A 26,812-nucleotide genomic window follows, 5' to 3' on the forward strand; every position below is an offset into this window, starting at 1 on the left:
GCCTCATTGCAGCACCGCCTCTAAATCTGACTGCAAAGAAAAAGAAAACATGGAAAGGGAGCTGTTGTTTTCTGTTTTCCCAAGGGACCCCAACCCAAGCCATTGATGCATTCAGAATTCCCAGGCAAGCCAGACTCAGGGTGACTATGAACCCCTTTCAACCTGTGTTTCTTTCCTACTGATTAAGATCATGTTATTCATTGCCTTTGATTTTTTATTTTTTTTAACATCACAGCAGCCAAGTTTTTTGTTTGTTTGTTTTTTTAAATAAAAACACAATCTAGGGCTTGGGTCCCAAAAGTTTAATATGTTTTGTCCTGTCAGATTATCTGTTTCCTCTTCAATTTATTTGTGATGTAAACCTCACCCCATTTCTGCTCTGATCCTGGGACTGTGCCCAGAAATGTGTATGTCAACACATTTCTAAAGGCAATGATAAGGATCACAATTTTAACAAAAACTTAAACACCTCAAACAAACCCAGCCTCCCCACACCCCTTTCCCCAGTGGCTTATTAAAATCAACTGAAGTCAAAACCATAGCAAATGTGCCTTTTTCAAATTTACCTCAAGGCAGATGAAATGGCCAGACATTTGCCTTTTAGGGTTGCCCTAAGAAGAGCTAACAAAAAGGGTGACAGCCCTTAAACAGTTGCTTAGGGAGGAGTACATCTGCCTCTGTTTTACCAGCTATTCAGTGCTCAGGCCTTGCCTTGAAAAGAGCATGTGGGGCTGGGCAGCAATAGTTCTCAGGCAGCCAGTTGTTATATGGCTTTTGTCTTAACGAAGCCACCCATTACTGTAGAGCCATAACTCGCAGGAAGCCAGCTGTCAGGGCTATGGCGCAGGCCCCTCTGGGTGGGAGGCAAGGGGAGAGAAAGAGTGTCTGTGGCCAAATTCCCTTTTAGACACCTGAGCCTGGCTATGTAACCAGAGAGTTTCGTCTTTTCCTCACTCCCATCTTCCCTGAGGAGACCCGGCACCCTTCTTCCTCTCCAGCCTTGGAGAGACAGCAGGGACATTTCCAGATCTGGATTCCAAGGTTTGCAACTCCCTAAGTGCTGGGCTGGGCTGGGCTGGGCTCTGCGGCGGCGGCGGCTGGCTGGCGTTTGGCGCTCTGATCTAGCGCTTCCCTTTGAAATCTACCCCCTCCTTTTTTTTTTTTTTTTTTTTTTAAACCAGGTATGATGATGTCAAACGTGATGCTGATGCTACAGTTACAGACACGGCCCCTGCTGGCGCAGCCTCTCTGATTCTCTCTTCCTCTCTACGTTCGGCGCTGGGCTTTTTTCAGACAAGTGCATCTCCTAACCAGGTCACATTTCAGCTGCGACCCACTATCCGTCTGTCACCGAAGTCAGACCGCAGGAGGAGGGCTGAGGAAGACGACGGCGTTTGCTCCCCCAACTGCGGGGTGGGAAGAAGGACATTAAAATACTGCAGAAGTCAAGACCCCCACTCCCCCACCCCAGGTCGAATTCAGACCACGATGCACGCTCCGGGCTGCGGGCGGCTGGCGCTGCCGCTGCTGCTCGTCACAGTAGCTGCCCTGGCCGAAGGCGACGCCAGAAGGCTCCAGGAGGGCGAGACCCCCGGCAATTTCATGGAGGACGAGCAATGGCTGTCGTCCATCTCGCAGTACAGCGGCAAGATCAAACACTGGAACCGCTTCCGAGACGTGAGTCTGCGGGGCCGAGAGGGCCGAGGGCTGGGGATGGGGGTTTGGGGAGGGAGCTTTGGAGCAGAGACCCTGGGGCCGGGAGTGGCGGCTGCACGTCGCAGCCACAGGCTCCCGCAGCCCAGCCAGTTAATTGCACCAAGAGTAAACAACGAGCACCCACCGGGCTCCTGAGACCCCTCCTCATGTACTCCCTAGTCCGGGAGCTGGCGGGCTTGGGACCCCCAGTCCCACACCCGCCCAGCGCGAGGAATTGCTCTGGGGGCGTGCGTAAGCGACGAGGTCTCCCCTTCAGGCTGGGAGCGGAGAGGGGTGCGGGTTGCAGTGGGGCGGGGGGAAGGGGGCGAAGGGGAGTAGGGAGGGGGGGGCGGAGGGGAGTAGGGAGGGAGGGGCGGGGACCCTGGCTTTGCCTGGGCCTCCGACCTGCTCCTCTCTTTTTTTTGGTGAGCCATCCCCAGGTGTCCCCCAGCTGGGTGGATGCTGCAGGTTCCACATACGGGCCACTGCAGAAGGGGCTGGTCTGGGTGGGGCCGGCGGGGACGGTAGCATCGTCTTGCGCTTGCCTTCTATTCTCATCTTGGGCTTTGGGGAAGGGAGAGACAGAAGGGGACAGGGCCCTTGGTTGGCGCTTTGAGTTGGGGTCGGGGGGCACTCTTAGCAATCCTCCTAAGGCGAGATGGTGAAAGGCGTGTCCGTGATGGGGGGGGCTGGTGAAGGCAGTGAAAATACCGGAGGCCACCTCTGGGTGGCCCCCAGAGCCAGGTCTGGGGTCCCCATGCTGAGGGACGCGAGCACTTATGGAGGCTGGTTTTCCAGGACCAACCTTTCATGGGGGAGCGCAGCCCAGAAGTTGGGGAGCTCCAACCTGGAGGGAAGACTCCCTAGCCCAGTGGACTTGAAAAGCAGAGGGGAGAGCCCAGTAGCTGGGTATGGGAGCCCTTCGGGGACGCCCGATGGAACCCAGGCTTAACCTTGTGCCGGACTTTGCGGGGTAGGGGGTGGGGAGGCGGCTGCGGAGGAGCGGGCGTCGATGCAGCACTTTGTTTACGGGCACCTGTAGATCAGAGGGGAAACTGAAGGCTGCAGTGTTCGCAGAAGGGGAAGTAGGAGTGAGGAGGGGCGGGCAGAGGGCGTGGCTGGGACCCAGAGAAGGGTCGGGGCGGGGGTGTGAGGTGCAGGATGGGCCCGGATGCTCCGGAGGAGAGGAACGATGGTACCCCGCGATCTGGTGCTTTCCAACACCCTGTCCCCAGAAAATCTCTCCTACGACCCCAATTCTTGCTCCTCATTCCCCAGATTCTCTCATCAGACCCACATAGTATAACACAGGCCACACCGTGACCTTTCTCATCTTAAATTGTGTGCATCCAGAAGTTCCTTAGCAATGTGTTTAAAACACACATGCTTCATATGATATCCAGCCAAATGATGGAAACTGGCAGAAATATGCATCTTTTTGTTACCCTGAAACAAGTGACTGTTTATCTCCAAAGTCAAACGGGTAGGTTGTAATTCATTAGGACTCGCATGCTGCCTGGTCCTCAGGGCTGAGTGGCCTGGGCCCGAGTGGGCGGTTTGCCCCACCCCACGGCTGGTCCGGTGACAGGAGCCTGGAGCTCCAGCAAGACCTTTTCCACGTCCCCTGCAGGCCCAGCACAGATTAGCTGCAGTCTCCTGCCGCTGCCTGGGAAGCAGCCCGGCCACAGCAGCGAGAGGGTGGCAGCAGGCTGGCCCATCCTGAATCCATGTGTCACTTGTCCAGGCCTCCTTCTGACTCGTTGGCAGTTTGATCTTCCAAAATGGGCCTAGTGAAGGTCAGAGGGAAAAGAAATGCTTAATCAGAACAGTACAGGTTTAAAAATAAAAGGTTCCTACCCACCTCCCTTCCTCCACTGACTTCCAATAGCCAACTCTGTGGGTGAGGATAGATGACTGACTGCATGACCCCCTGGCACAGGGCTGCCCACCTGTCTCCCTGTACTGATGCCAATCACTTCCCCCTTCCTCCCATGCTCATCAGAAGAAAGCCACCAGAATGAAATTCTGCAGGACCTGCCCCCATAGGATTCATGGAAAACTTCAAAGCATGTGTTGGTTTGCGTGGCCTCAGGCATTTATAGGGTAGATTTCCTCTAAAACCCCATTTAAGGTAGCCCTGGCTATAGGAGAACGGGGTCAGGGAGAGAAGGAAGACAAGGAAGGCTGGGCAGGAGGACCTGGCTATAGGGATCCTTTGGCAGCTTCTGCAGAAATGCAGGAGGCTGCTAGCTCAGAGCCACTGCATTGCATAACTCTAGGGGTGCCATAGTGTGACTGGTGCCCCCTGGAGTTGTGCAGTGCACAGACCGTGCACAGGGGCTCTGCCAGGACTGCATACAGTTCTCATTCCTCCCCTGTTAGCAGAGGCCCCACTTCCCACCCTAAGGACTGCAGGCCCTCTAGTTGGACACAGTAACATCAGCTTTATGTACATTTCATCAGGCAAGCTTTCTTGAAAATATGCTCCTTCGCTTCTCAAAAGAGAGGTAGGAGTTTCTTTTGAACCTCTGAGGCATTGCCAGATGGAGTCAGAACCTTGTTGATAATCAGTCACAAAATGGTGCAGGGCCCCCACTCTGCCTCAGTGGAAGGGAGGCAAGCAAGCAAGCAGGGGGAGTGGAATATTCTTGGGGAATAGGATCAAGGAGTCGATAGTGTGGGTGAGGGAAATGTCTCCATTTAATGGTTGGACTGAATTGAGGGGGGAGATTGAGGGAATCATGTCTAAGTGGTCAGGAGAACGAAGAAGAGAAGGAAAGCGTGGGCCGTTGCTCCAGTGTGGAATTGGTCTGAGCTGGTTAGTGGGGAGTTCAGCTTAGCATTCTTCCTCTGAGCGCTAGGATTATTAGGGGGGTCGGGTGTTGTGAAGGATTTACTGGCAGAGTAATCCTCCCCTCCAGTGGGCGCGGGGCTCTCACATGTGTCAGGATAGATCTCTGCCCTGCTGCCGGGAGGAGGGAATTTCAAGTCAGAGGAGATGGGGATCTAGCTGTGCCCTGCTCTGTGCAGGCCTGGGCTTTTCGGAGCCCTACTCCCTAGTGCTACTATCTCCGAATTCACTCCCTGCAGAAGTGGGTGGATTTTACCGCAGTCTTTGGAACAGAGCATCCAGAGCCTGGTAGATAGAGATGGACACTTGAGAGGAGACAGGCCCATTACGCAGCATTCTTCCTGCATTCTTCCTGGCAGCTTCCAAGAGCTGGCTGGACAGCACTGACCGTTCTTTTTCTTCTTGGCTCTTCTCTGCTTTGTACTCCACTTCCATTACATTTTAATGATATTTATGAGTGTCCAGCACAGTGCTGGGCACCCGGGAGGCACGCAGTTAGCACGTGTTGAATCACTGGTTGCAGGGAGTGCTTACATCTGCCAGTCCCTGCAGTCAGCGCTTCATCCCTGTGGCCTCTTGTGCCCTCCAACAACCTGTGAGATAGTTACCGTTACCTTATAGTCCACCCTACATAGGACACAGAGGCACAGAGAAGCTGAGTAACTTATCCACGGTCAAATAGCTAGTAAGCAGCAGAGCTGGGATTTGAACCCAGGTCCTCTAACTCAACTTTGCTTTTTAGAGAACTCTAAGCCTAACCCTTAGTGGAGATGGAAAAGAAGAGTCTACCCTGGCTTGTGCCCTATGGGCTCAAGGATGCCTGGGCAGGAGGAGCACCTCCTAGGAAGGGGGGGGCCAAGGCTCTCAGTGTCTTTGGCAGCCTGCCACCAGCCTGGCCTAGCGACCCTCCAGAGCAGCTCTCTACCCAGGAGAGGCATGAGGCCTGGGTTCAGGTTCTGACTCTGCCACTGCCTGGCGACATTATGCCAGGTAAGTCACATAACCTCTCTGAACTTCAGTTTCAGTCTAGGAGACTGAAACGGACACGTAAACATGAAGACATCTTGTCAGAGGGCTGGGGGGGGGCATCCATTTCAGGCAATATAGAAAGAAACTCCAACCCCATGGAAAAACCACCAGATGGATCAGTGTTTCTGGGGCTAGCCCACACCATGCCTCATGAGAATGACACCGATGTATGTTTACTAATTCACTCATTCACTGCAGATCTGAGCACCTCCTCTAGGCCTGTGTTCACCATGAACCTGGGGTCTGGCCCAGGGAAACATCGCCTGCTGGCTACTTAGGATTCTCATGTTTTTATGAACACCAAGTAGGCCAGTAGCAAGTTTCAGCCACAAAGGGGCTCCCTTGTTACCACCCCTCCCCTCTCCCCATCCCATACTACTGAACCAGTGCAAGTGTGGGAATGAGCTGCACAGGTGTTCGTGGATAAGTGTGGGTGTGTGAGAAGAACCCCAAACTGGGTCAGGATGGATTCCATCATTGGGATTTGGGGATGGGAGGCTGGGTCCTGCCCTGGCCTCCTCCTCCTCCACCTCCACTTTGGTTTCAAATCCTGTCCCACACTGGAGGGGCTGGCGTCGCCCAGAGCAGTGTAGTGCAGTGAGAGACTCTTGAACACCCAGCGGGGCTCCAGGCCTTGGGAAGAGAGGGAGAGAAGAGCACTCTTTGCCTAGAGAGGCCATCTCAGTCTCCTCTCAACTTCCAGGCAGTCTGCAGAGGATGGCCAGCCAACACCACCCCCTCCATTCTCCAGAAGGTCAGAGGGCTGTCTGGAGGAGTGGAAGAGCTCTATCCTACCCTGAGCCCCAAAGGCCCTGGGAGGGTACTCAGCTTGTCTTCCTCCCTGGGGGAACCACTTCCAGTTTCTGGCCCTTGATTTTTCCCTTGGTTTAATGGGCAGCCCTTGTCATTCTGTGACTCCGGAAGATGGCGCTAGAGCCCGTCCACGGCCCTCCACCTGCACACATCCCCCACCCCCCCTAACCCCCCACCACCCCCTTGCCACAAGCTGAGCAGCAGGACTTTGGGTTTAGGAAAAGGATTTTCTTTTTGCTCCTGAGGAGGTATCTGTGGCCAGGTCAGGGTTGAGTATGTATTAACCAGAGACCAAGAAACCTGAGAAATGAGGCCTAATGGCATGCTGGGGCAAACACCAGGCTGAGGATGGCCATACCGCCACTGTGTAGGTTCCCTTGTAAGTGTAATGTGGGTCTTCTTAGGGCTATAGACAGGGAAAATGTGTCTAACCTTGGCAGGCAGACCCAGGCCCAGCTGCAAGCTGTAGGGTGATGTGATTCCTGAAATGTCACAGCCTCTGACCCCCTGAGGGCTCAGCCAGTGTTCAGTTGTACGTGTAGCCCCTTCCTTGGGGTTGCTGCAGCATTTATTGGTCATAAACACATTTGGCACATTGTTGGTGCTGCTTTGCGTCATCACTTACGCTGTGGGCTTGTATCTCAAGAGTCCTCCTGCTGGTGTTTATCACATTCCTCCCAAGGCAGGTCCCTGAGGGTGGGGTCTGGGGATAGACTGCTTTGTGACCTTACCACCCCGTCCTCAGAGCATTGCATGGGGTTTTTGTGCACACAGTAGGTGCTCAGTATGAGTATATGCACCGTGGAATAGGAGAGCCAGGAAGGGTCTCAACTAACCTGTCCTCGGCCCCTCCCTCTTTTCCCCAGGGAGCAGCACTGTGGATTCAGGTGGTAGAGGGCAAAGGGAGAGCTGGGGCTCTGGGCTGAGCCATGCTGACTATTGGGGGTGATCTCTTCCTCTTTCTGGACCCTGAAGGGTTGGGATAGTCACAACTAGAACCTCGGCACGCTGACTCCAATGATTCATTTGTAGGATAAGGGAGTAAATGCTGCCGTGAAGGAACATTATCCCGCAGGCCTCCCTGTTCTCCCCTGTGTCTGTGGGCCTGGACCTGGCTGCAGCCAGCCTTCCCCTTTCTCCTGGGAAGGAGGGGGCTCAAAATTTCCCCCCACCTCAGTGGGCCCACCGAGCAGGTGACCCACCCATCAGACCTGTGGGTGAGTGAGCACAGGGCTTCCTCAGGTGGTGACCAGGTTCCCTGAGGCAGGGCATCCTGCCCCTGTGGCTCTCTTCCCTGACATCTGAGAAGAGGTCAAGGCTGCACACAGCAGGAAGGACAAGCCAGGCCGGGCCAGTGTCTTACTCCTGCTTGGACGCAAGCTGCTGGCTCCTTCCCTGATCCCTTGCTCCCTTGCACAGGTTAGAGGACGTGGAAGAGTCTGAACTTGTTCAGCCTCCTTTTCCCCTCTTCTCAAAGTTCTCAGTTTAGGAGAGTGGGGGAGCAGAACTGCGGGGCCTCAGCAGCATTAAGCACTGAGCGCTGAGCCTCCACGTTTTACAGATAAAGGAACCGAGCACACCCAAGCCCATGTGCTCTTTCACAACCCCATGTCTGTGTTTTCTCAGCTCCAGTGTCTGGCCCTCCTCAGAGATCCCTGGGATTTAAATCCTGCCCCCCACTCATGTTCCAGAAAGGAAACAGAGGTCCTGAGGCAGCTCAGAACAGAACTCCAGGCCCACACTCCCCTATACCTCTCTCTTGTTATCTGCCCTCTATGGACCCCTGGGGCCACTGCCTGAACCAGAAACCCAAGGACTGGGGCCGAGATGCCCCTAGAGCAGTGGAGAGCTCAGGCCCCTCGGAATGTGGGGATGGGGGGTCAGCGCGGGCATACCTGAGGCCAGGTGGAGCTCCTGGCATGCGGGCAGTGATAAGCACATTTTTGTCCTCCAAGGAAATTGCTCCGAGCAGAGAGGAGGTGGGAGGCGGGGAGTCTGCCAGATGCCTGACTCCGTCTGTTTGTCCAGGCCCAACAGCCTCTGCCGCTCCCTCCGAGAGAGGGGCAAATATTTAATGACTGCCCCCCTCCCAGCCTCCTCCATGTGGAGGGTGCCGCCTCCTCAAGATGCCTTCCGCCTGGGCCTGTGACAGGGGTGTCAGGCCTCAGCTGAGAAGGAGCCAGGCGGGCCCCACTTCACCCCTGCTTGTTCCTTTCTGGGTCCCTCCCTCTGTGCTCCCCGGCTCTTTGCAGGGAGAGGTAGGAGGGGCCCCCAACTACAACTTCCCCACTCCTGGGCCTTCTCAGTGGACTGGGTTCCATCAGAGGTTCCCTCGCCTGAGGAATGAGGCCAAAATAATGCCGGCTACGGGGCCTTTCAGAGGTTGAGAGAGGCCTGGCCCACTTCCATTTTTAGAGGTTCTCGATCTATTAAAAAATGAAGAAATGCCATAATAGGGTTACAGAAGTTGTGGTTTCTTTAAAGTCTCATGATGCACATCTTTCGGTCCTGTCGGTGTGCCTCTGGCTGTAGCGCCTCAATTGGAAACGTCAGAAGTCTGCGTTTGGGGCTCCTTGTGACTGTGAGACCCAGAAATGCCTCTCGTCCACCTTGTCCCCCAGACTCCCACCGTATGTGCCGAAGAACCCAGCTTCAGTGCTCCTGTTTCGTGAGTTTTGCAAGTATAGAGCTTCACAGTTTACAGAGTGCTCTCACAGCCGTTATCGCACTGGGTCCCTCCGCAGCTCAGGGAGGAAGGCAAGGGAGTCACCCTTACTTTATAGGCGAGGGAAGGGGCTCCAGCGAGGGCAAGGCTCTCTAGGCCACAGTCTTGTTGGCAGTCAGAGGGCAGGCCAGGCCAGTACCCAGTGCCCTGATTCCACGCCAGGGCGAGGGTGGGGGGTGTCTGTCTCTCCATCACACTGTGCTGCAAAGAGGCACGTGGAGATTTGCCCAGGTGGTTTTTAGCCCTGGGGCGCTGCTCTTCTTTTGCTTGATTCACTGCTGTGTCCCATCCTCCCCACCAGATGGAGAGGCTGGGGGAGATTGGGTTAATTCAAGCTGTGAAGTGAGCGGGTGATTTGGGTGCTAATTAAAATGACAGGAAGTAAACAGCGCTTGGAAACACCCAGCATGTGCCCCCTAAGCCCGACTAGGCTTGCGCACTCACTGCCGTTTCTCCCCCAGCTTGGCACAGTGGGCCCTGTCTCCATGGCAACCGGGCTGAGCTGCTGAGATCAAAGCAGGAGATGGGTTAGCTCCAAACCAGCCAAACCAGGGGTGTGTGAAGAGGGTTCTGGAAATGCCTGGAGAAGGGGTGCCCCCAGGTGTCTTCCCCCACCACTGCCAGTCTCTCTACTCTGCTACAAGACTCCCTGCCTAGGGGTTGGAGCAGAGCTGGTGTGGTGGGAGAAACCACCCATGGGCTGGGATTGGGCCTCCTGGGTCCAGTCCTGGCCTGGGACTTTCTTTATATGTGAAAATTTATGGAGCAATACAGAGTCCTGGTTATAGGGGCACAGATTCTGGAATCCCAGTTCTGGGGGTACCAATACTCTCCTGCTGTGCTCTTGATGTGTGATCCTGTATAAGTCACTTAAACCTCTCCAAACCTCAATTTTATCACCTGAGAAATAGGATGATAATAGTGATTTTCTCTTAAATTCTCATGAAGAGTAAAATGAGCCAATGAGTGCAAAGTGCGCAGCGCAATGCCTGTCACACAGTAATTGCTCAGAAGACATTAGCTATTATTAGGGTATTTTTGCTATTGCTAGGTGCTGGGCGTAGAAAGGTGAACTTTATATGGTCTCTGCCCTCAAGGAACTGGCCACCTAAATAGGGCAGAAGCAGTGGCATTGCTTGGTGTAACCAGAGCAGTAATAAACTTCTACTAGGTGCAGTCCACCTGAAGGAAAACTAGATACGGGGCGAGGTTAGGGAAGATGAAGTGTGAAAGCCAGGTTTTGAAAGATAAATAGAAGTTCAGGGGCTGGACGCAAACATACATTCCAGAGGGGGAAGAAGGCTGTGCCGAGGCCTGGCCAGAGTGAAACATCCACTGGAAGGACATGGGGACAGGAAGAGACTCAGAGAAGATGGACTTTCTTCTATAGGAGACAGGGAACCCTGGGAGGGTTTTTAAATATAATATTTATTGTGGTTTTTTTTCCCCCTTCATTACAAAAGTAATACATGTTCATTGTAGAAATTTTAGAAACTTGGAAAAAGGCAGAAAGATGCCCAAATTCTCTATTCCTCTCCCCCAGAGGAAACCACTATTAACATTTTGATATGAATCCTTTTTACCTAATCATCTTTAAACATTTTTTTTCAAAATGAGAGCAAGCTATATATTTAGCGAAGAGTTTTAAGGCGGGAGAAACATGATCAGAATTATCTTCTAGACAGATTCCTGTGGCTGCAGGGGTGTGGAAGGTGGGCGGGGTCAGGGAGAGCCCAGAGGAGATGCTGCAGTAAGCGAGGCCGGGGTTGCTAGGGTGGGACCAGTGGGCATGGTGAGGGGAAGGCAGGCTGGAGAGAGAGCAGGAGGTGGAGTGGACAGGACTTGCTCCTCTCACTGAGACCCCTTGGGGGCAACTCTCCTCACACCCCACTGCTCTCTTGCTCTCCCAGTGGTGGCCGCTCTCTTCTCCATTTGCAGGGGCCCCTCATGTGGCCTCTCCCTGACCATTTCCTGTCCCTCCACCATTTTTTCCACCTGAAGTCTCTGGTCTCTTCTGCTGTAACAGCTTTTATTTGTTGAGTATTTTGTGGACACCAGGCACCCTTCAGATACCATCTCCTTTAATCTCTGAGTGGTCCAGGCGATAGGTGCTGAGCTCCTACAGGCCAAGGTGCTTGCCCAAGGTACGCTGGTAAGGGAGCGTGGGCTTCTGTGTGACTCCAGGGCCCTCTCTCCTCCTCATCCCCCTCTTTGGCTGGCTGCTCCCATTCTCCTGGAAGTGAGGGTCCTGGGATCCAGAACCACTTAGGCCTCCCCCAACCTCATCCACCACAGCGGAGACAAGGAGCTTAGCTAGAACCCAGGGCAACCCTTGTATACAAAAGGGGCTCAATCCCTGTATCCTGAATCAGGGGGAGTCTTAGCCTCACTTGGGTTGGGGTAGGTGGAGATGGCTCCCCACCAGGGCTCTCACAGAGCAGCTAGATGGTGAAATAGCCCTTTCTTAGAACTCTCTCTTCCCCCAGCCCACTCCCCCCTGGATTTCTAATCAGAAATTCTTGGTATTGACCTTTGAGAACCTTCTTTGTTCTGAGTCCCAAAGGCTTCTGCTCACAGCCTGGTTGGAGGTTAAGGCATCAGGTTAGGTCCAGAGTGAGGGAGGGAATGAGCAGGCATCGAGGCCCTTGGCTAACACCCCTCTCTGCTCCAGTTCAGGTGTGGGTCGGTTCTGGGGCACACAGACCTTGTTGGTGTGCACACAACCTCATGCCCACTCCCCTTCCAGAGGATGATGGAGCAGATGGGAAGACCCCAACTCCATGAAGGCCAGTCCCTACTTTTGCCCCAACTTGTAACCCTGGCCTCAACCACTTGGCCATGCTCAGCCTCATTTCCCATCTGTGGTGAGTGGACACCAGGGGAGGGACCCCTCCACCCTGATGAGTTCCTGGAGAAGAAGGGCTGGGTCTGGGCTAGCTTCCTTTGGCCCTGACATAAAGGGAAATTATGCCACAGTTCCCTGTCGGCTGCCTGGCGGTCTTCTTAGAAGCTTGCCCAGGGGCTCAAGAGGGTTCCAGCCACGTCCTGTGGAATTGGGTGGGTGCCTGAGCCAGGAGCCTGGGCTGGTCTGTGCAGTGTCCAGGGGGCCGCCCAGGCCAGGTTCTCCAGAAGCCCCTCCTGTGGCTTTCCTCCTGCTGCTCCTGGGTCCAAGGACTGCAGGACACTTGGCTGCTTGGACACATATGTGGGTTGTTACTTAGTTTCTAGATAAAAATCAACTGGCATTGGGTGAACTGTCTTGAAGTGTCCTTTCCTACAAACACCCAGCACACATTGTTGCTTCAGGTGTGTGCATGGGTACAGATGCTCACAGACGAGGACACGCATGCCTGCACACACAGGTGCTTTGGGACACACGCCCATGAGTGTGCACGTGTGAAGACCCAAATGAATGAACACACATGTGCGTGTGCAGAAGCACACACTCAGGTTTGACCCCAGCGTGCTCTACCTGGGTCTGATGCCAACCGCTTGATCGGCATGGCCCCTCTCTGGCCTTTGCCCAGGAGGCTGTGTTGATAAGGGCTCTTGCCCCTGCCTGTTCCTGATGCTTGTCAACTTCCAGGGGACACATCAGAGGCCTCAGAGCCCTTGGGCTTTCAAGGCCCTGTGGGTGCCCTCTGGTGCAGGACCCCCATGTCCTCTTCCCCAGGCCTGACAGGAGTCTGGTCCCTTCCCACCCCTACCGCACAGTGTGGCCTCTGCCCTCATCCTTGCATAGTTTTGATCCTTGGGTGGGACTCAGGACGAGGAGGCAGCTGCACGTGGCTTCTCCTGCCCCCTGTCCTCCAGCACCCGGAGCCCCATGCAGAGGAGGCTGGCAGCTGGCTCCTTGGCACTGCCAGCCTCCAGTCCTGAGAAGCCCTCTCCTGCCTGCCTGGTAGAGCTGCTACCGGGAGCACCTTGGGAGCTATTTACTGGTTTTCAGCTGCTGCCTCTGCCCCACAGGGGAAAGTGGGGAAACCAGAAGGAGCTGGGGTTTTATTCCAGTGAGCTAGGCTGGGTGGGAGCTGCTCTGCCTCTGGCCACTGTGGGGTCCACAGGCCCAGGGGAGAGACTTGTGGCCGGAGGAGGGTGAGGAGAGAGCTCCCGTGTGCCCTGGGTGCCCGACAGTGTGCGGTATCCAGAAGAGAGGTCTGTGCTGGGCGTTGGGTGACCTGGGTTCTGAGATGGTGGGACCTGGGTCAGGTCATTTCTTGTCTCTGGACTTCCCGGCCTCCCCTGCACATAGAAGGGGCTGGGACAGATGACCTCAGAGGGCCTTTTCAGGATCTTCTGAGTCTGAGGATTTGCAGCTGGACGATGGTAACTGAGGAAGCTGTTGGGAGGGGCCATGGTCCCCCTTTCTCTCAGTGCACCATCTGAGTTCTGCACGCAAGTCAGACCTTGACTGAAAAACAGGTGTCAGGGGAGGGGACTGCCTAGTGAGGGAGGGACCCTGGTAGAAGGAGAGAGGGTGTTTCTGGAACAGCCAGGGCATAGGCATGAGAATCACTTCCCAGGCAGTATGGGCCCCTCAGACATCTGTCCTGATGTCAGGGCTGGTTCCTTTGGGACCAGCTTCAGGGCCTGAAGTAGAGGGATGGGGCCTCACCCTTAAAGCCATGGGCCTCACCTCTACTGCTCCTAAGGCCAGCCCTGAGTGGACCCAGGCCTTAAGCTCTCTTTTGTAAAGACATAGAAGTACTATCCTCCAGTTGGAGGCCATAGAGGTCAGAGGACAGTAGCAATCAAAGACCATTGCCCAGCATCCACAGTCACGTGATGAGGCCTGGGGAGCCCTGACCACATGGTCTGAGGGTAGGCCTCACCCTAAAATCCTCATCTCTCCCTCTCTCCTCCTGCTCCGGTTCCCATGGCCTGCTGCTGCTTCCCGATCCCCAGGAGGTGGAGGTGAGTACTGCCTGGGGCTCCACTGCGTATGTATCTGCAGCTACACACCCCACTCTCTTCTCTTCTCCCTTGCACACTTACCCCAATTTCTCCTCCCCTGCGTCATCCAGTGTGGGATGGGGGTTGTGGAATAAGGAACTTAGGGGAGAGGCCGGAAGAGATTCTGGACATGGGTTTAGGGGGATAGAGGTCTGGGGGAGGCAGCTGTCAGGGCCTAGGTGGACAGGGGTCATCTGGGAAACCACGAGGATGGTGGCAGTTGGCATGTGGAAGCAGTGGCCCAGCCTTCTCCTCTGTTGGCCCTGGAGTTGAACTTCGGCTCTAGGATGTAAATCTTAGCCCTTCCCTTCTCCCTCACCCCCTCTGTCCTTCCCTAGGACGACTACATCAAGAGCTGGGAGGACAATCAGCAAGGAGATGAAGGTAACATGCCCCTCCCACGTTGGGGAAGGTGACTGACACCCGTGAGGACTTGAGACCAGAGGGCAAGTCCTGATCATGGCTTTGGATGCTCCTTGGGGAGCCAGACCAAATGGGGATGGAACTTCCAAGCCGAGGAGCTCTAGTTATCAAGGGCTGATAGAGAGAGGGGCTTCCCAGCTCAGAAGTAGGGCTGGGGGCTCCTGGACTCTCTAACAGTCAGTCCCAGGTGACCTGTGTCCTAACTCTGTGTACCTGCAGCCCTGGATACCACCAAGGACCCCTGCCAGAAGGTGAAGTGCAGCCGTCACAAAGTGTGCATTGCCCAGGGCTACCAGCGGGCAATGTGCATCAGCCGCAAGAAGCTGGAGCACAGGTGAGGGCCTTGGGGAGGTGGGAGGCCTGGAGGGGGTTTGCTTAAAGAGCAAGGGGTTAACTAATACATAGGAGAGGATCAGTTATCTTTTGCTTCGGAACAAACTACTCCAAAGCTTAGTGGCTTAAAACAACAAATGTGTGTTATCTCACACAGTTTCTGAGGGTCAGGAATCAGATGTGGTTCTATTGGATGGTTCTGGCTTAGGGACTGTCAGGAGGTTACAGTCAAGATGCTGGCTGAGGCTGCATCATCTGAAGGCAGCACTCAGGCTGGAGGATCCACTTCCAAGCTCACTCACTTGGCTGTTGGCCCTAGTCAAGGGGACCTCTCCATAGGGATGCTTGAGTGTCCTCACAGCATGGCAGCTGGCTTCCTGTAAGGCAAGTCATTCAAGGGAGAGAGAGCAAGGAGGAAGCCACATTTATGACCTAGTCTTAGAAGTCACACACTGTTACTTCTGCCACCTCTATTTGTTAGGAGCGAGTCTTAAGTACTGCCACACTCTAGGGGAGGGGAATTAGGTTCCATGTTTTGAAGGGAGGAGTGTCAAAGAATCTCTGGACATATTTCAAAACCACCACACTGTATGAGATCAGACACCAAACTGTGGGACCCAGGGAAAAGCACATTTCCTCTCTGGGCCTCGGTGTCCATATCCGTAAGACAAATGGGTTGGCCCAGATAGTTTGAGGTTCCTTCCAGCTCTGACATGGAACAACTTCATGAAATATTTAAGGTTGTAGCTTCTGAGGCTTGCAGAGGAGGGAAGGAGTGAGGGGCATTTGAGGCCTTAGCTCCAGCCCAAGGAGAAGACCCTGCCTGACTCCAAGACCCCTTGGAGAAGGTTCCATTTCCCTCCCCTTTCTCCTTAATCATAGAATCAGAGACCAGAAACTTGGAGTTGCAATCTTAGATGCCTGTAGGGGCCTGGCAGGTAATGTAAATGCATGAAGAGAGCTTGGTGACAGACCACTCTGGTGAGCCCAGGCCTTGTGGAAATGCAAGACCAGGACTCCCATATCTTCCATTTTAACTAGGCCAGAAATCCAGGTTTTTTTATGTGAACTCTTCCATTTTGCAAATGTTCATGAATAACCCAATTAAAAACAAAAACCCTTAGTGGTCAAACAAAATGATCCTACATTCCAGATGTGACCCATGGGCCATCAGTTTGCGACCTTTGATTTGGTCTTACCCCTTACGCAAGTGTGAGTCCCTTTTACATCTTACACTTGGACCTGGAGTTGCAACCTGAGGGCCCTGCTGGAAAGGGGAAGCTGGGGGTCTGTACCCTGCCCTGTTGGTTCCACCTTTATGAGCTAGAAGAGGGTCTGGCTGGGGGTGATGGGAGGGTGGGCAGGGGCAGGGAGGCAGCTGCATCTACTGTAGATCACCAAGAGCAACTTCTTTTTGGAAACAGTCTCCTGAACCCTCCCTTGCCCTGTCCGTCTCTCATTTTTGCTTCCATCCCTGTGCCCTCCCATTCCGTTCCTCCTGTAGGATCAAGCAGCCTGCCCTGAAACTCCATGGAAACAAAGACACCATGTGTAAGCCCTGTCACATGGCCCACCTCGCCTCCGTCTGCGGCTCTGATGGCCACACTTACAGCTCAGTGGTGAGGAGCCCTGGCCCCAGGTGGGGTGGGGGTGGGGTGCACTGGAGTCCACAGGGAGCAGAGAGGACAGCTCAGCTGGGCCTTCTGTGGGGCTCCCAGTGCTGCTGTGGGGCCGGATGCACTTGTCAGTGCATTCAGCGTGGCCGACCACAGCAGGGCCACCAAGCCCAGGAGTCTGAGCCAGACCCTGCCCCTGACCTGGGCAGGTGTAGGTGGGGGCTGGGGCCTGGAGGAGGCCGGTAACTGCAAGTCAGAGTAAGTGAGGGAAGGGCCTCATGAAAGTATGGAGGGCAATGGAAGGAAGGAGCTCCGTCGTCCAGGTGCTGGGGGTTGAAATCTTCCCATGGGTGGTATCCACGTGGACAGGATGGTTCACCAGCAAGCACCAGGCATTCTGGGGCAGGAGGAAGTAACCTCTGTGAGATGACAGTGTGGGAGGGAACGGTGGTTGGGTGAATGAATTCCAGCTTGTTGGGATTTTTGTGAGGGTTAAATGAGACAGGACTTGTGAAAGCATTTTATAAACTTTAAAGTACTGTAGAAATGCGGGTGCTAATTGTGAATGCTTCTGCTAGCTGTGAGGAGTTGCTTGGTGTTTGGAGGGCATGGACTGTTAGCTGGAGTTGGGTTCTGGGGCTTAGGAACCCTTTTGGGGTGAGATGCGGATTTAAGAGTCACCCGTTGTGGGTGATGATTGAAGTTGGGGAGGGGATGAGGTCACCCGGGGAGAATAAGGCAGAGAGAGAGAATAAGCAAAGGGGCAGAAGCTGCATGGAGGAGGGGTACAGAGGACGTAGGCGGAGCTGGTAGAGAGAGAAGGAGAGCGCTGAGGGCAAAGCGGGGTTTGGGCAGGAGGCTGTGGTCTGAGGCTCCCAGCGCTGCCCTGTGGGGAGGTGGAGGTCATCGGGAGGTCTGGCTTCCAGCCCAGCCCCGTGGCCTTGGCTGAGTCACTGGGCTTCTCTGAGCTTCCGTGTTCTCTGCTGAGCACGAGAAACACAATTCCTCCCTCACAGCGCTGTCGGGGGCCAGGTGAGATCACATTGTAAAATGCTACGAGGACCCGCTTCTCATGAGCGGTCATCCCATGGGGAGAAACCAGACACGACCAGGGGAAAACACTTGAAGGGCGAGGAATGGATGAACCCCTCTCGAAACTGTAAAGGCCAGGGAATTAGCAGATGTTCAATAGCCAGTAGCTGTTTGTTATCAAGAGAGCCCATGGAGGTGACTGTGGGAAGGCCATGAGGGAGGGGCCCACAGCCGGTTACCTAGGGGCCAAGGGACTGTAGGGAGGAAGAGGAGAGGCCAAGAGGGCAAGGAGGGGTGGGTGAGTGGGGGTGAGGGGATGGGGGTTTCCTGGGAAGGACAAATGTGCAGAGAGGCAGGCTGGTGCGGAGTGGGGATCCTGGGAACCTTTGATTCCCCCACTTCTTGGGCCTGCTGCCCCTGACCACTGTACACCTGTGGCCTCCAGGGGGATTAGGAGGGCCGCTCCAGGCTGTCCGTGGGTCTGTCCCTCCCATCTCCAAGGGGGAAGGCCGATGTGGCTGCCGTGGTTGGCTGGAGGGTGCCCCTAGCAGTGCCCCCGTCACCCAGCCCGACCTTTCTTTTCGTGCAGTGTAAGCTGGAGCAGCAGGCGTGCCTGAGCAGCAAGCAGCTGACGGTGAGATGCGACGGCCCCTGCCCCTGCCCCACGGAGCAGGCTGCCACCTCCTCCACAGATGGCAAACCAGGTAATGAGTGCTGGGCCACAGCCAGGCTGGGGCTGGGGGCGGCTCACTGCCAGGGCCCCGGGGCGCCTCCTTCAGGGCTCTGGGATGGCAAGAGAGGTTTGCAGTGGGCAGGGAGAAGTAGCAAAGACAGGGACAGGCCTGAGGGACCTGTGGGTCTGGAGGTCTGCTTTACACGGAGCAGGAGGGCTCCGGCCTCATCACAGGGAGACTGCGCTGTGTGTTTTTAGTGCTAGGGAGTGAGGCGGAGGAGGAAGGTGGGAGAGGAGGAGAGAGAGCCTCTGATTTCTAACTCCCCTTCCCTCTGGCATCCCACTGCCCAGCCGCCAGGCCTGTAGGGCAGCACCCCCAGCTGAGACCATGCTTGCTGCTTCACCCCACCTTCACCCTCCACCCCCTTCTCCCTGTTCTGCCGACTGCAGAGACCTGCACGGGCCAGGACCTGGCTGACTTGGGCGATCGGCTGCGGGACTGGTTCCAGCTCCTTCATGAGAACTCCAAGCAGAACGGCTCAGCCGGCAGTGGGGCCCGCCCGGCCAGGGGTACAGGAGCTGGTGGCTCTGTAGGGGAGGAGGTGGGAGATGGGGAGACAGGGGCACGCTGGGCCACCTGGCTGCACTGGGGAGCACCCACTTCTGCTCCCTCCTGCCAGACCCTGAACCCCTAAAAGAACCTAAACCTCAGAACAAGGGGAGGGAGGCTTGATCAGACAGGAGGGATTTGGGATAGCTAACAGGAAGAACTTCTTAAAATGGGTGGGAGGAAGCTAAACCCTGAAATGGGTAGCCAAGGGAAGGTAAGGAGTTATTTTCCCTGAAGGGCTTTCGAAACAGGGTTCTGACTGGTTTGGGTGCAGTCCTATGCAGAGGCAGAGGGATGGGCCTTCAGCCATTCTTGAATTTCTCAACGCCATGGTTGGATCCTGAGCTGTCCTGACCCTGAACAGAGGGCTGGGGCTGACAGAGAGGTGGAGGGATGGATGGACAGATGGATGGAGCGATTTACCTTGAGCAGGTCTGAACCATGGCCTTCTCCCCAGGGCTGGACAAGAGCCTGGGGGCCAGCTGCAAGGACTCCATCGGCTGGATGTTCTCCAAGCTGGACACCAGTGCCGACCTCTTCCTGGACCAGACAGAGCTGGCTGCCGTCAACCTGGACAAGTACGAGGTCTGCATCCGCCCCTTCTTCAACTCCTGCGACACCTACAAGGATGGCCGTGTTTCTACCGCCGAGTGGTGCTTCTGCTTCTGGAGGGAGAGTGAGTGTGGCCCCTCCCCGGCCCCGGGCCCCGGGCCCCCGGCCCTGCTGTGCGGGCTCTGCGCCTTGCTCCAGGCTGTCTTTGGGAGTCGGGGTGGCTCGCTCTTGGCTACCTCCCCATGCCCAGAACTTTTCCTGCTCCCCCGCTTCCTGCACTCTCTCAGCACCTCATCTCTTGGAGCCCAGGGAAGCCAGCACTTGAACTCCCTTCCTTGGCAGCCTCCAAGGTGGATTTTGTGGGTCCTGAAGCTTATGCACTTTCAGAGGCCTGCTTTAAGGAAGAGTATTAAAAACTACAAATGTAAAATTTCTAGGGCCCCTTGGAGGGCTTGGAAGGGGCTGAGGGTTCCGGAAGCTGAAGCTAAGTTGGCTTCTCAGTGATTCCACCTTTAGGCCCATCTCACAGTACTTGCCCCAAATATGTGATTATGCATGTGATCATGAGCCTTAGAAATATAACGTCATTTGTCAGCTTTATATCTCCTGAGCCAGAGCGGGACATGTGCTTAGAGATCATCTAGGCCAAGTGATAACCATCATCGATGGTTAAACTGAGGTTCCGAGGGGTCAGCTGACCAGCCAGGGTGGGGTAGCCCGTGCTCTGCCTCTGGTGTTTGGCCTGGTCCCCACTGTGGTCGTGTGATGGGAGTATACAGCAGCTGTGGCCCGAGGCTGGGGCTTCCTCTAGGGTTCCGCCATAAGCTGGTTTGGGACGCTGGGCAGGCAAATGAATCTTTCCGAGTTCAGTTTCTTCGTCCGAATGGGGAGATAACAATACCTCAGAGACTGTTGTGAAGGTGAAGTGAGAAAATCTGCGTGCAGAGCACCATGTAAATCACAAATCCCTCTGCCAGTGTGGGGTATTTTGACCAGTTTTACTGCCCGTAACTGCCCAGCCTTCCTGCGCTCTCTGCAGAGCTCCAGCACTTTTACTTCCCAGGCCTTTGGAGCTCGTGCTGTCCATTCTGTGCAGTAGCCTTCTTGGGCAGGAGGCTGGGAGCTGATCTCATTTTACAGCTAGCCACGCCCCCGCTGGGAAGGGCTAGGGGACTTCTCAAGGTCACAGACAAGTTAGATTTGGCTGCCAGTTATTTTCAGCCTTCCATCTAATGTTCCCTCCAGTCTTATGTTGCCCCCCGGGCCCTCTCACCCTGGGGAATCTGTGCATTCACCTCCTCTTCTGAATCCTGTTTACTCATCCCATGAGTCGCCAATACCCTCAGAGAGCCCTGGGCTTCTTGGGGGGCCTCAGCGCGTCCCACAGCCATGGAACAGCCTCTCCCAGTTGGAGCCTGTATGTTCTTATCTGGCAGAGCCCCTGTGCCAGTTTTGGAGTCCTTAGGTGGATCAGTGCATCCCACTGTGGGGCAGCCCTGTGTCAGAGCCTGGGTATTTTCATCTTGCAGAGCCCTCTGACTGGCAGAGAGCCTTGAGGGGGCTCAGTGAGTCCCATCAGCACCTTGGGACAGCCCCCATCAGAGGCTGATTCTCTCCCTGCAGAGCCCCCCTGCCTGGCAGAGCTGGAGCGTATCCAGATCCAGGAGGCTGCCAAGAAGAAGCCAGGTGAGGGGGCTGGGCTGGGCTCAGAGGAGGAGTCAGGTGCCCCGGGGTCCCTCTGAGGCCCAGAGGCTCTAGCCCCTGGGTATCATGGAAGACACTGAGTTCAGAGGAGGCCCTGGCTTAGGAAGACAGGAGAGGGAAACCCCCTCCTGTCTTTATCCTCGAGGTGGGGAAAGGTCTCCCAACCAGCCCCTCAGTAAGTGTGTTTTAAGCACTAATTTTGTGTCCATTCCTGCCGGGGCTGGAAGTAGGGATACAGAAGTTTCCTAGAACCCTCTGTTCAATTTACTTCAGCCAGGGTGTGTGCAAAGCTCGAGGGAGGCCCCGCCATAGCAGATGCTCGTGTTCTCAGCAAACATTTGAGTGCCAGCCCTGGAGAGACAACAGCAAACCCAGCCTAGGTCAGAACTGATGGGCAAGACAGTAGTGGTCCCTGGCCTCATAAAGCACACAGGCTACTTGGGGAAACACAACCCACAAGGTGACACACCAGAAAGGCAGAGCGACCGGTTGTGGCGCCTGTATGTATGGTGCTGAGGGAGAGCTCAGTGGACAGAAGTCGGCCTGGGGTCAGCGAAGGCCTCTCTGGGGAGCTGGTGTTCAAGAGGAGACCTGAGGGATGAGAACGAGGTAGCCAGGAGCAGAGCTGAGGGCAGGAAAACGTTCTTGGGACACAGAAAGGACCCGTGTGGCTGAGCGTGGTGGTTGAGGGGACAGAGGTCCGAGGGGCAGATCCCATGGGGCCTTATAGCTCCTGGTGCAGCTTGGCCTTTAACTGGGCAGTGAGACCAACTCATATGAAACCAAACACTGGAACCTCCCTGCAAAGCCGTATTGACTGAGAACCCAGTGGCCTTTGGGGGCAGGCACTAGTGCCACTTCTGCCAGGAAGCCAGGATCTTCCTCCTGGAAGCAATCCTCTCTGGTCTGCATTCCCCGAGCATGTGCGCTGGGCCTTAGGGCACATGTCCTGGGGTGCCTGGTGTTAACATTTCTATGTATCTCACCCCTACTAAGTGGGCAGAGTCTATCACCGGGTCCCCGGAGTGGGGATGTCAGCAGGTGTCTGTTAAGTGAACAGAGGAGCAGCCTGAGGGCAGGTCAGAATCAGAGGGCTGGGAGGAGAGGCTGGCGTTGCCGGCAGGAGACAGCCAGGCAGAGGGGCCGCTGTAGGATCGAGGGCGTCTGGCACAACGAGGTCAGACTGGCCATCCTGCAGGACTTGGGAACTGTGGAGGCAGATGGGAGCCATTGCAGGGGCTGAGCAGGTGGTTTAGAAAGGCAGGTTTTCTTGTTCCTGGCCAGTCAAGCTGGAATAAATGCTGGCGTCCAACCCTGGACGTCTGAGCTTGTTGGGTGGTCAGTACCTGGGCTGGCTGGGATCTGGTGGGGTCTGGGCCCCTGTGAACCCAAGGTCCCAGGGCCACCTCTGGGAAGAGCCCTCACCCCGAGGCCCCTGCTCTGACCCTGCGGGGCGTGCCCCATTCAGGAGTCTTCATCCCGAGCTGTGACGAGGATGGCTACTACCGGAAGATGCAGTGCGACCAGAGCGGCGGCGACTGCTGGTGTGTGGACCAGCTGGGCCTGGAGCTGACTGGCACCCGCATGCACGGGAGCCCTGACTGCGGTAAGGGCCGGACAGCAGCCGGAGGCCCAGCTCGGTGTGGCAAGGTTTCCTGCTAGCAGGATGCTAACGTGCCCCTTGGCTTGTTCCCCTCACAGACGACATCGTGGGCTTCTCAGGGGACTTTGGGAGCGGTGTCGGCTGGGAGGACGAGGAGGAGAAGGAGACAGAGGAAGCAGGCGAGGAGGCGGAGGAGGAGGGCGAGGCGGGCGAGGCGGATGACGGAGGCTACATCTGGTAGATGGCCCGCGGGGAGCTGGGGCAGGCCAGGGTGCTGACAGCCAGGGAGACAGGCCTGCAGAGACCTGGACAGAAGCAGGCAGATTGCGAACGGATCCAGAAAATACAGTCTGAAGCTACCCTGGCTCCAACGGGGAGGACCAGAAGTGTGAGTGTGCATGGCACGTGTGTGGCATGTATGGCCGGGATGTGTGAATGTGTGTGTGTGTGTGTGTGTGTGTGTGTGTGTGTGTGGCATGCACTGAAAAACGTGTCCCTGGTCCACACTGCTACTGGCAGAGTGAGTCACCCAAAGGCCCCTTCGGCCTCCTTGTAGTTGTTTTCTTCCCATTTTAGTTTTAAAATACACACATACACACACTGCAAGGTCAAAACTGATTAAATGAGATGCCCCCTTGCCAGTCCCCCAGCCCCATCCAGGCCCACCCTGACACCCTGGGATTCCTTGTCCTGATTTGCTACCCTCACCTCAATCAGTCCTCCCTCCTCCTGCCCCTGCCCTTCTCTCTTTCCCTTCTGGAGTCAAGCCCTGGCCTGTGGGATGAGGCCTAGGGACCATCCCTGGGGGCAGAGGGGAGGGAGGGCAGGGAGCTGTCTGCTGGCCAGTTTGGCTGTGACGCACCCACCAGACTCAGATGAGAGGGGCTGGGACACCCGCCTCAGTGAGCGCTTTCCCTTTGCTGGACTCTCCTCCTAACCCAAGCCAGTGTGACCAGAGGTGGCAGAGAAAGAGCTGGGGGCAGAAGCTGAGAGGTGAGGGAGGAAAAGGCCTTGGCAAGCTGCTGGGGAGGGGAGAGGTGGACCATGTGAGGAAGAGAAGGGGCCAGCTTGACAGGGAGAGTATGCCTTTGCAGATCCAGGTAGAGCTCTTAGGAGTGGAGACGGGGCACCCCTGAATGCCAGGCCCTGGAACAGCTCAGGCCCCTTTCTGTGGCTCTCAGGTGGGGGCCTGGTCTGGGCTGTTCTGTAGGGGCAGTGGGTGGTGGTTATGCAGGTGAGCTCCCCCTAGCCCTGAGGGAGGACCACACCTTCCCCTGTCTCCATTGCTGGGGTCCCCCACTCCAGGAACCTGAGGATCAGGCCACAGGTGAAGAGCCTGGGTCTTGCCCAGGGGTGTGTGTATGTACCCACGTCCTCCCTGACCCCTTAATAAATGCTCCCCTCCCATCCAGACCAACAGAAAGCATTGTCCCTGAGACCCTGTGAAGGAGGAGCAGTGGAAAGCTGCAAACTTCTGCCCTCAGAGACCAGGATGTTTCCCCATCTCTCCTTCTCAAGAGAGAGACACCCCTGGGCCATTTCCAGCCCCACTCCTCTCAGCCCCCGGGCTTGCCCTCCATCCCCTCTGAGGGTCCCCTAGGGCTGCTCTAGTGGAGGGCCTTTCAAGCTCTGAGGTGTTCAGGGTTGTGAAAAGTCAGAGGGGACAGGTCCAGGGCAACCAGAATCTGAGGCCATGCCTCACTGTTCCCCCAAATCTCCTTACCGTGTGGGAGCCAGCATGGATGAGAAAGTGCCCCATGTTTTTTTTTTTTCCTTACTCTATCCCGTTCTCTCCCTATTGAAGCAAATTTTTTAACACCTTTGGTGAAGAATTTCTTGCCTGGATTTGGGCCTCTGATGCCCTTTGGTGTGTGGTGAGTGCAGTGTGTGTGTGTGTGTGTGTGTGTTTGTGCGCGAGCGCGCGAGCCTAGGGACCACCCCTGGGGGCCTGGCATATGAGGAGGAGCGACCTGTGTGCTGGGTGGTGGCAGGGTGTGGGGTCCACGTGGTAAGGTTCCCTGGGCAAGCCTCCCAGCCTGGCTCCCCGGATTCTTTCCTTCCACCCCGGAATCCACATCTTACAAGCCCTCCCTAGGGGGAAATAACGAAACTCCAGTTAGCGCCGTGAACCGCTTCTCATTCCACGGCACAGTTCTGAGTGTTAAGGTGTCGCGCTGTTCCCGGTCCCCCTCGCCTGTCTCGCCCTCTCCCCTTCCTGTCCGCGCAGTCCTTCCTCTGGTCCCCGGCTCAGTTCAGGGAAACTCCGGTTCACGTCAGCCCTCTGCCGTCTGAGCACAGCTCCTCTCAGAGCTACTTGAAACTTCCTGCTCTCGCTAGGACTGGAGTCTGTCTGTCTCTCCCCTCTGCCCTGGCTCAGACTTCTGGAACCTTCTCCTGGGCGTGGCTGTTGAGGATGCTGGGGCGTTCTGGGGTGGGGAGGGGGCAGAGAGGGAGGGGTGCCCCTCTCCTCTTACCGTTGCCCTCCCCTCCTGAGGGGCATGCCCTCTCTGGGTCTTCTGGTTGTGCATGTTTTTATGACCTTGTAAATATGTTGTAGAGAGAAAGCAAAAGGCGCTGAACTAGACCCTGGTGGGACTCAGGGGTCCAGCATTGCCCTGTCTCTGAAACCCCTACACTGCTTTTCACCCCACTCTCTGGGACCGAGACACCCGCCCCCTGCAAAGTTAGTCCAAGCAGCTTGTGCCCAGTGGGCTGAAGGCCTCCAAGTCACTTCTTGTCAGACAAGGTGCAGGTTTCCTTGTGAGCAAGGTTGCAGGGTGGTCCTTCCTCAGCTCCTTGGATGTGTGCCCTTGACCAAGCTGTCTGCCACCTGGCCCCTCCCTTGTCCCTCTTCTCGGTGTCCTCTCTCTGTCCTGTCCCCACTCCCCTGGCTTAGGCAGGCAGCGGGATTCGGGCTGTGTTGGAAAGAGCTCAACCAAATTTTCAGAGAAGTTTCTTGCCTGGCCCTGGAGCTGCCCTTGGCCACCCCTGGCCTCCTTACCCACTGGCGCTGGGAGAGACGGGCATGTCTAAGATGGGGCAGGTTGGAGTTGGAGCGAACAAATGTGCCTTGAGAGACCACTCAGAGAGGGTTCAGGGCGATGGGGAAGGAGGTGTGGGAGCTCAGGAAGGAGGAGGAGGGAGGTGAAGCTGATGAGAGTGTGAGGGGGTGTGACTGCCCCCCGTTGTCCCACTGGGGCTGTGACCACATGTGGCCAGTGGTCACACTTCTGTCCTCACGCCAGCCTGCCTGGTTTTAGTGGGCAGGCCACCCACTCACCTCTCATGAGCTCCATCTGCTTTCAGCTTCACCTGAGTGGGTGGGGGTCCATTGGGATCAACATGGGAACCCTCCATTTCACCAAAGCCTCCCCCGCAGCCCTTGGGGAGAATGAATGGCTAATCAACCGACCCCCAGCATCATCGTGAGGCTGTGGGCTGGCAGGGGTCAAAGGGAAGAGACAGCGGGGGTGCCAAAGGAGACTGGAGACATCCGAGGAAGTCCCAAGCAGAGCAAATTGCTTTATAGCCTGAAGCCTACTTAAACTGTTATGTGCAATAACTGAGCTTAGAGTTAAGAATTGTGTTCAAGTGCTTGGATTTCCGTCTGTATATTTAAGTGCTGAAATCGTATCTCTCAGTAACTTTAGATGTCTTAAAAAAAAAATCGAAAAACAAAGTGTTAGACTGTGTCTGTGCATTGATGGGCACTCAAGCGTCCCGTGGGTCACCCCACCCTCTTCCTCTCCCCTGTGCCCCGCCTCCCCTCACATTCACCCCTGCGCCCCGCCTCCACTTGGGGACCCTGCCTCATGTTGTCTTTATCTGCCTATTAACTCAGCCTAAGGAAACAAGTACACTCCACACATGCATAAAGGAAATCAAATGTTATTTTTAAGAAAACGGAAAATAAAAACTTTATAAACACCACCTACTGGCACTACTCTGATTATTCTCCGCCTTGGTGTCATTTTTCACAAAACAAGGTCCCAGGGTTCAGGCTTGTGGTCAGCACGCTTCCCTTATTCACCTTCATATGTTAGACCTCCGAGAGGGTGGGGCTGTGAGGAGGGGCCTGATTTACTGAGGGGAGGACCAGAAGCAACTTAGAAACATTTTTGGTATTATTGCAAATGTATATGCAATGTATATTTGTAGATAGGCCAATAAATACATCTGTATCACAAAACAGAGATCAAA

The 26,812-nt window shown here is 55.6% G+C and overlaps 1 protein-coding gene across 1 annotated transcript; it reads left to right on the plus strand.

Moving 5' to 3' along the window:
• The first annotated feature begins 768 nt into the window (after positions 1-768).
• Positions 769-26,812, plus strand: SPOCK2 (SPARC (osteonectin), cwcv and kazal like domains proteoglycan 2). The gene is made up of 12 exons (XM_007167713.3): positions 769-1,041; positions 1,182-1,677; positions 14,019-14,027; positions 14,405-14,450; positions 14,709-14,823; positions 16,327-16,441; positions 18,060-18,174; positions 18,594-18,713; positions 19,211-19,429; positions 20,929-20,991; positions 22,478-22,615; positions 22,711-26,812. The coding sequence occupies exons 2-12, from the start codon at positions 1,489-1,491 to the stop codon at positions 22,851-22,853; spliced, it is 1,272 nt and encodes a 423-aa protein (XP_007167775.1). The 5' UTR covers positions 769-1,041; positions 1,182-1,488; the 3' UTR covers positions 22,854-26,812.

The sequence above is a fragment of the Balaenoptera acutorostrata genome, chromosome 16 (assembly GCF_949987535.1).
Source record: "Balaenoptera acutorostrata chromosome 16, mBalAcu1.1, whole genome shotgun sequence".
Classification (NCBI taxonomy): Eukaryota; Metazoa; Chordata; class Mammalia; order Artiodactyla; family Balaenopteridae; genus Balaenoptera; species Balaenoptera acutorostrata.

Excerpts from the sequence above, each read along its gene's own strand:
- SPOCK2 (XM_007167713.3), top strand. The coding sequence starts at position 1,489 with ATGCACGCTCCGGGCTGCGGGCGGCTGGCGCTGCCGCTGCTGCTCGTC. Across the intron at positions 18,175-18,593 it reads CTCCACAGATGGCAAACCAG|AGACCTGCACGGGCCAGGAC; the intron begins GTAATGAGTGCT and ends TGCCGACTGCAG. Across the intron at positions 18,714-19,210 it reads TGGGGCCCGCCCGGCCAGGG|GGCTGGACAAGAGCCTGGGG; the intron begins GTACAGGAGCTG and ends CCTTCTCCCCAG.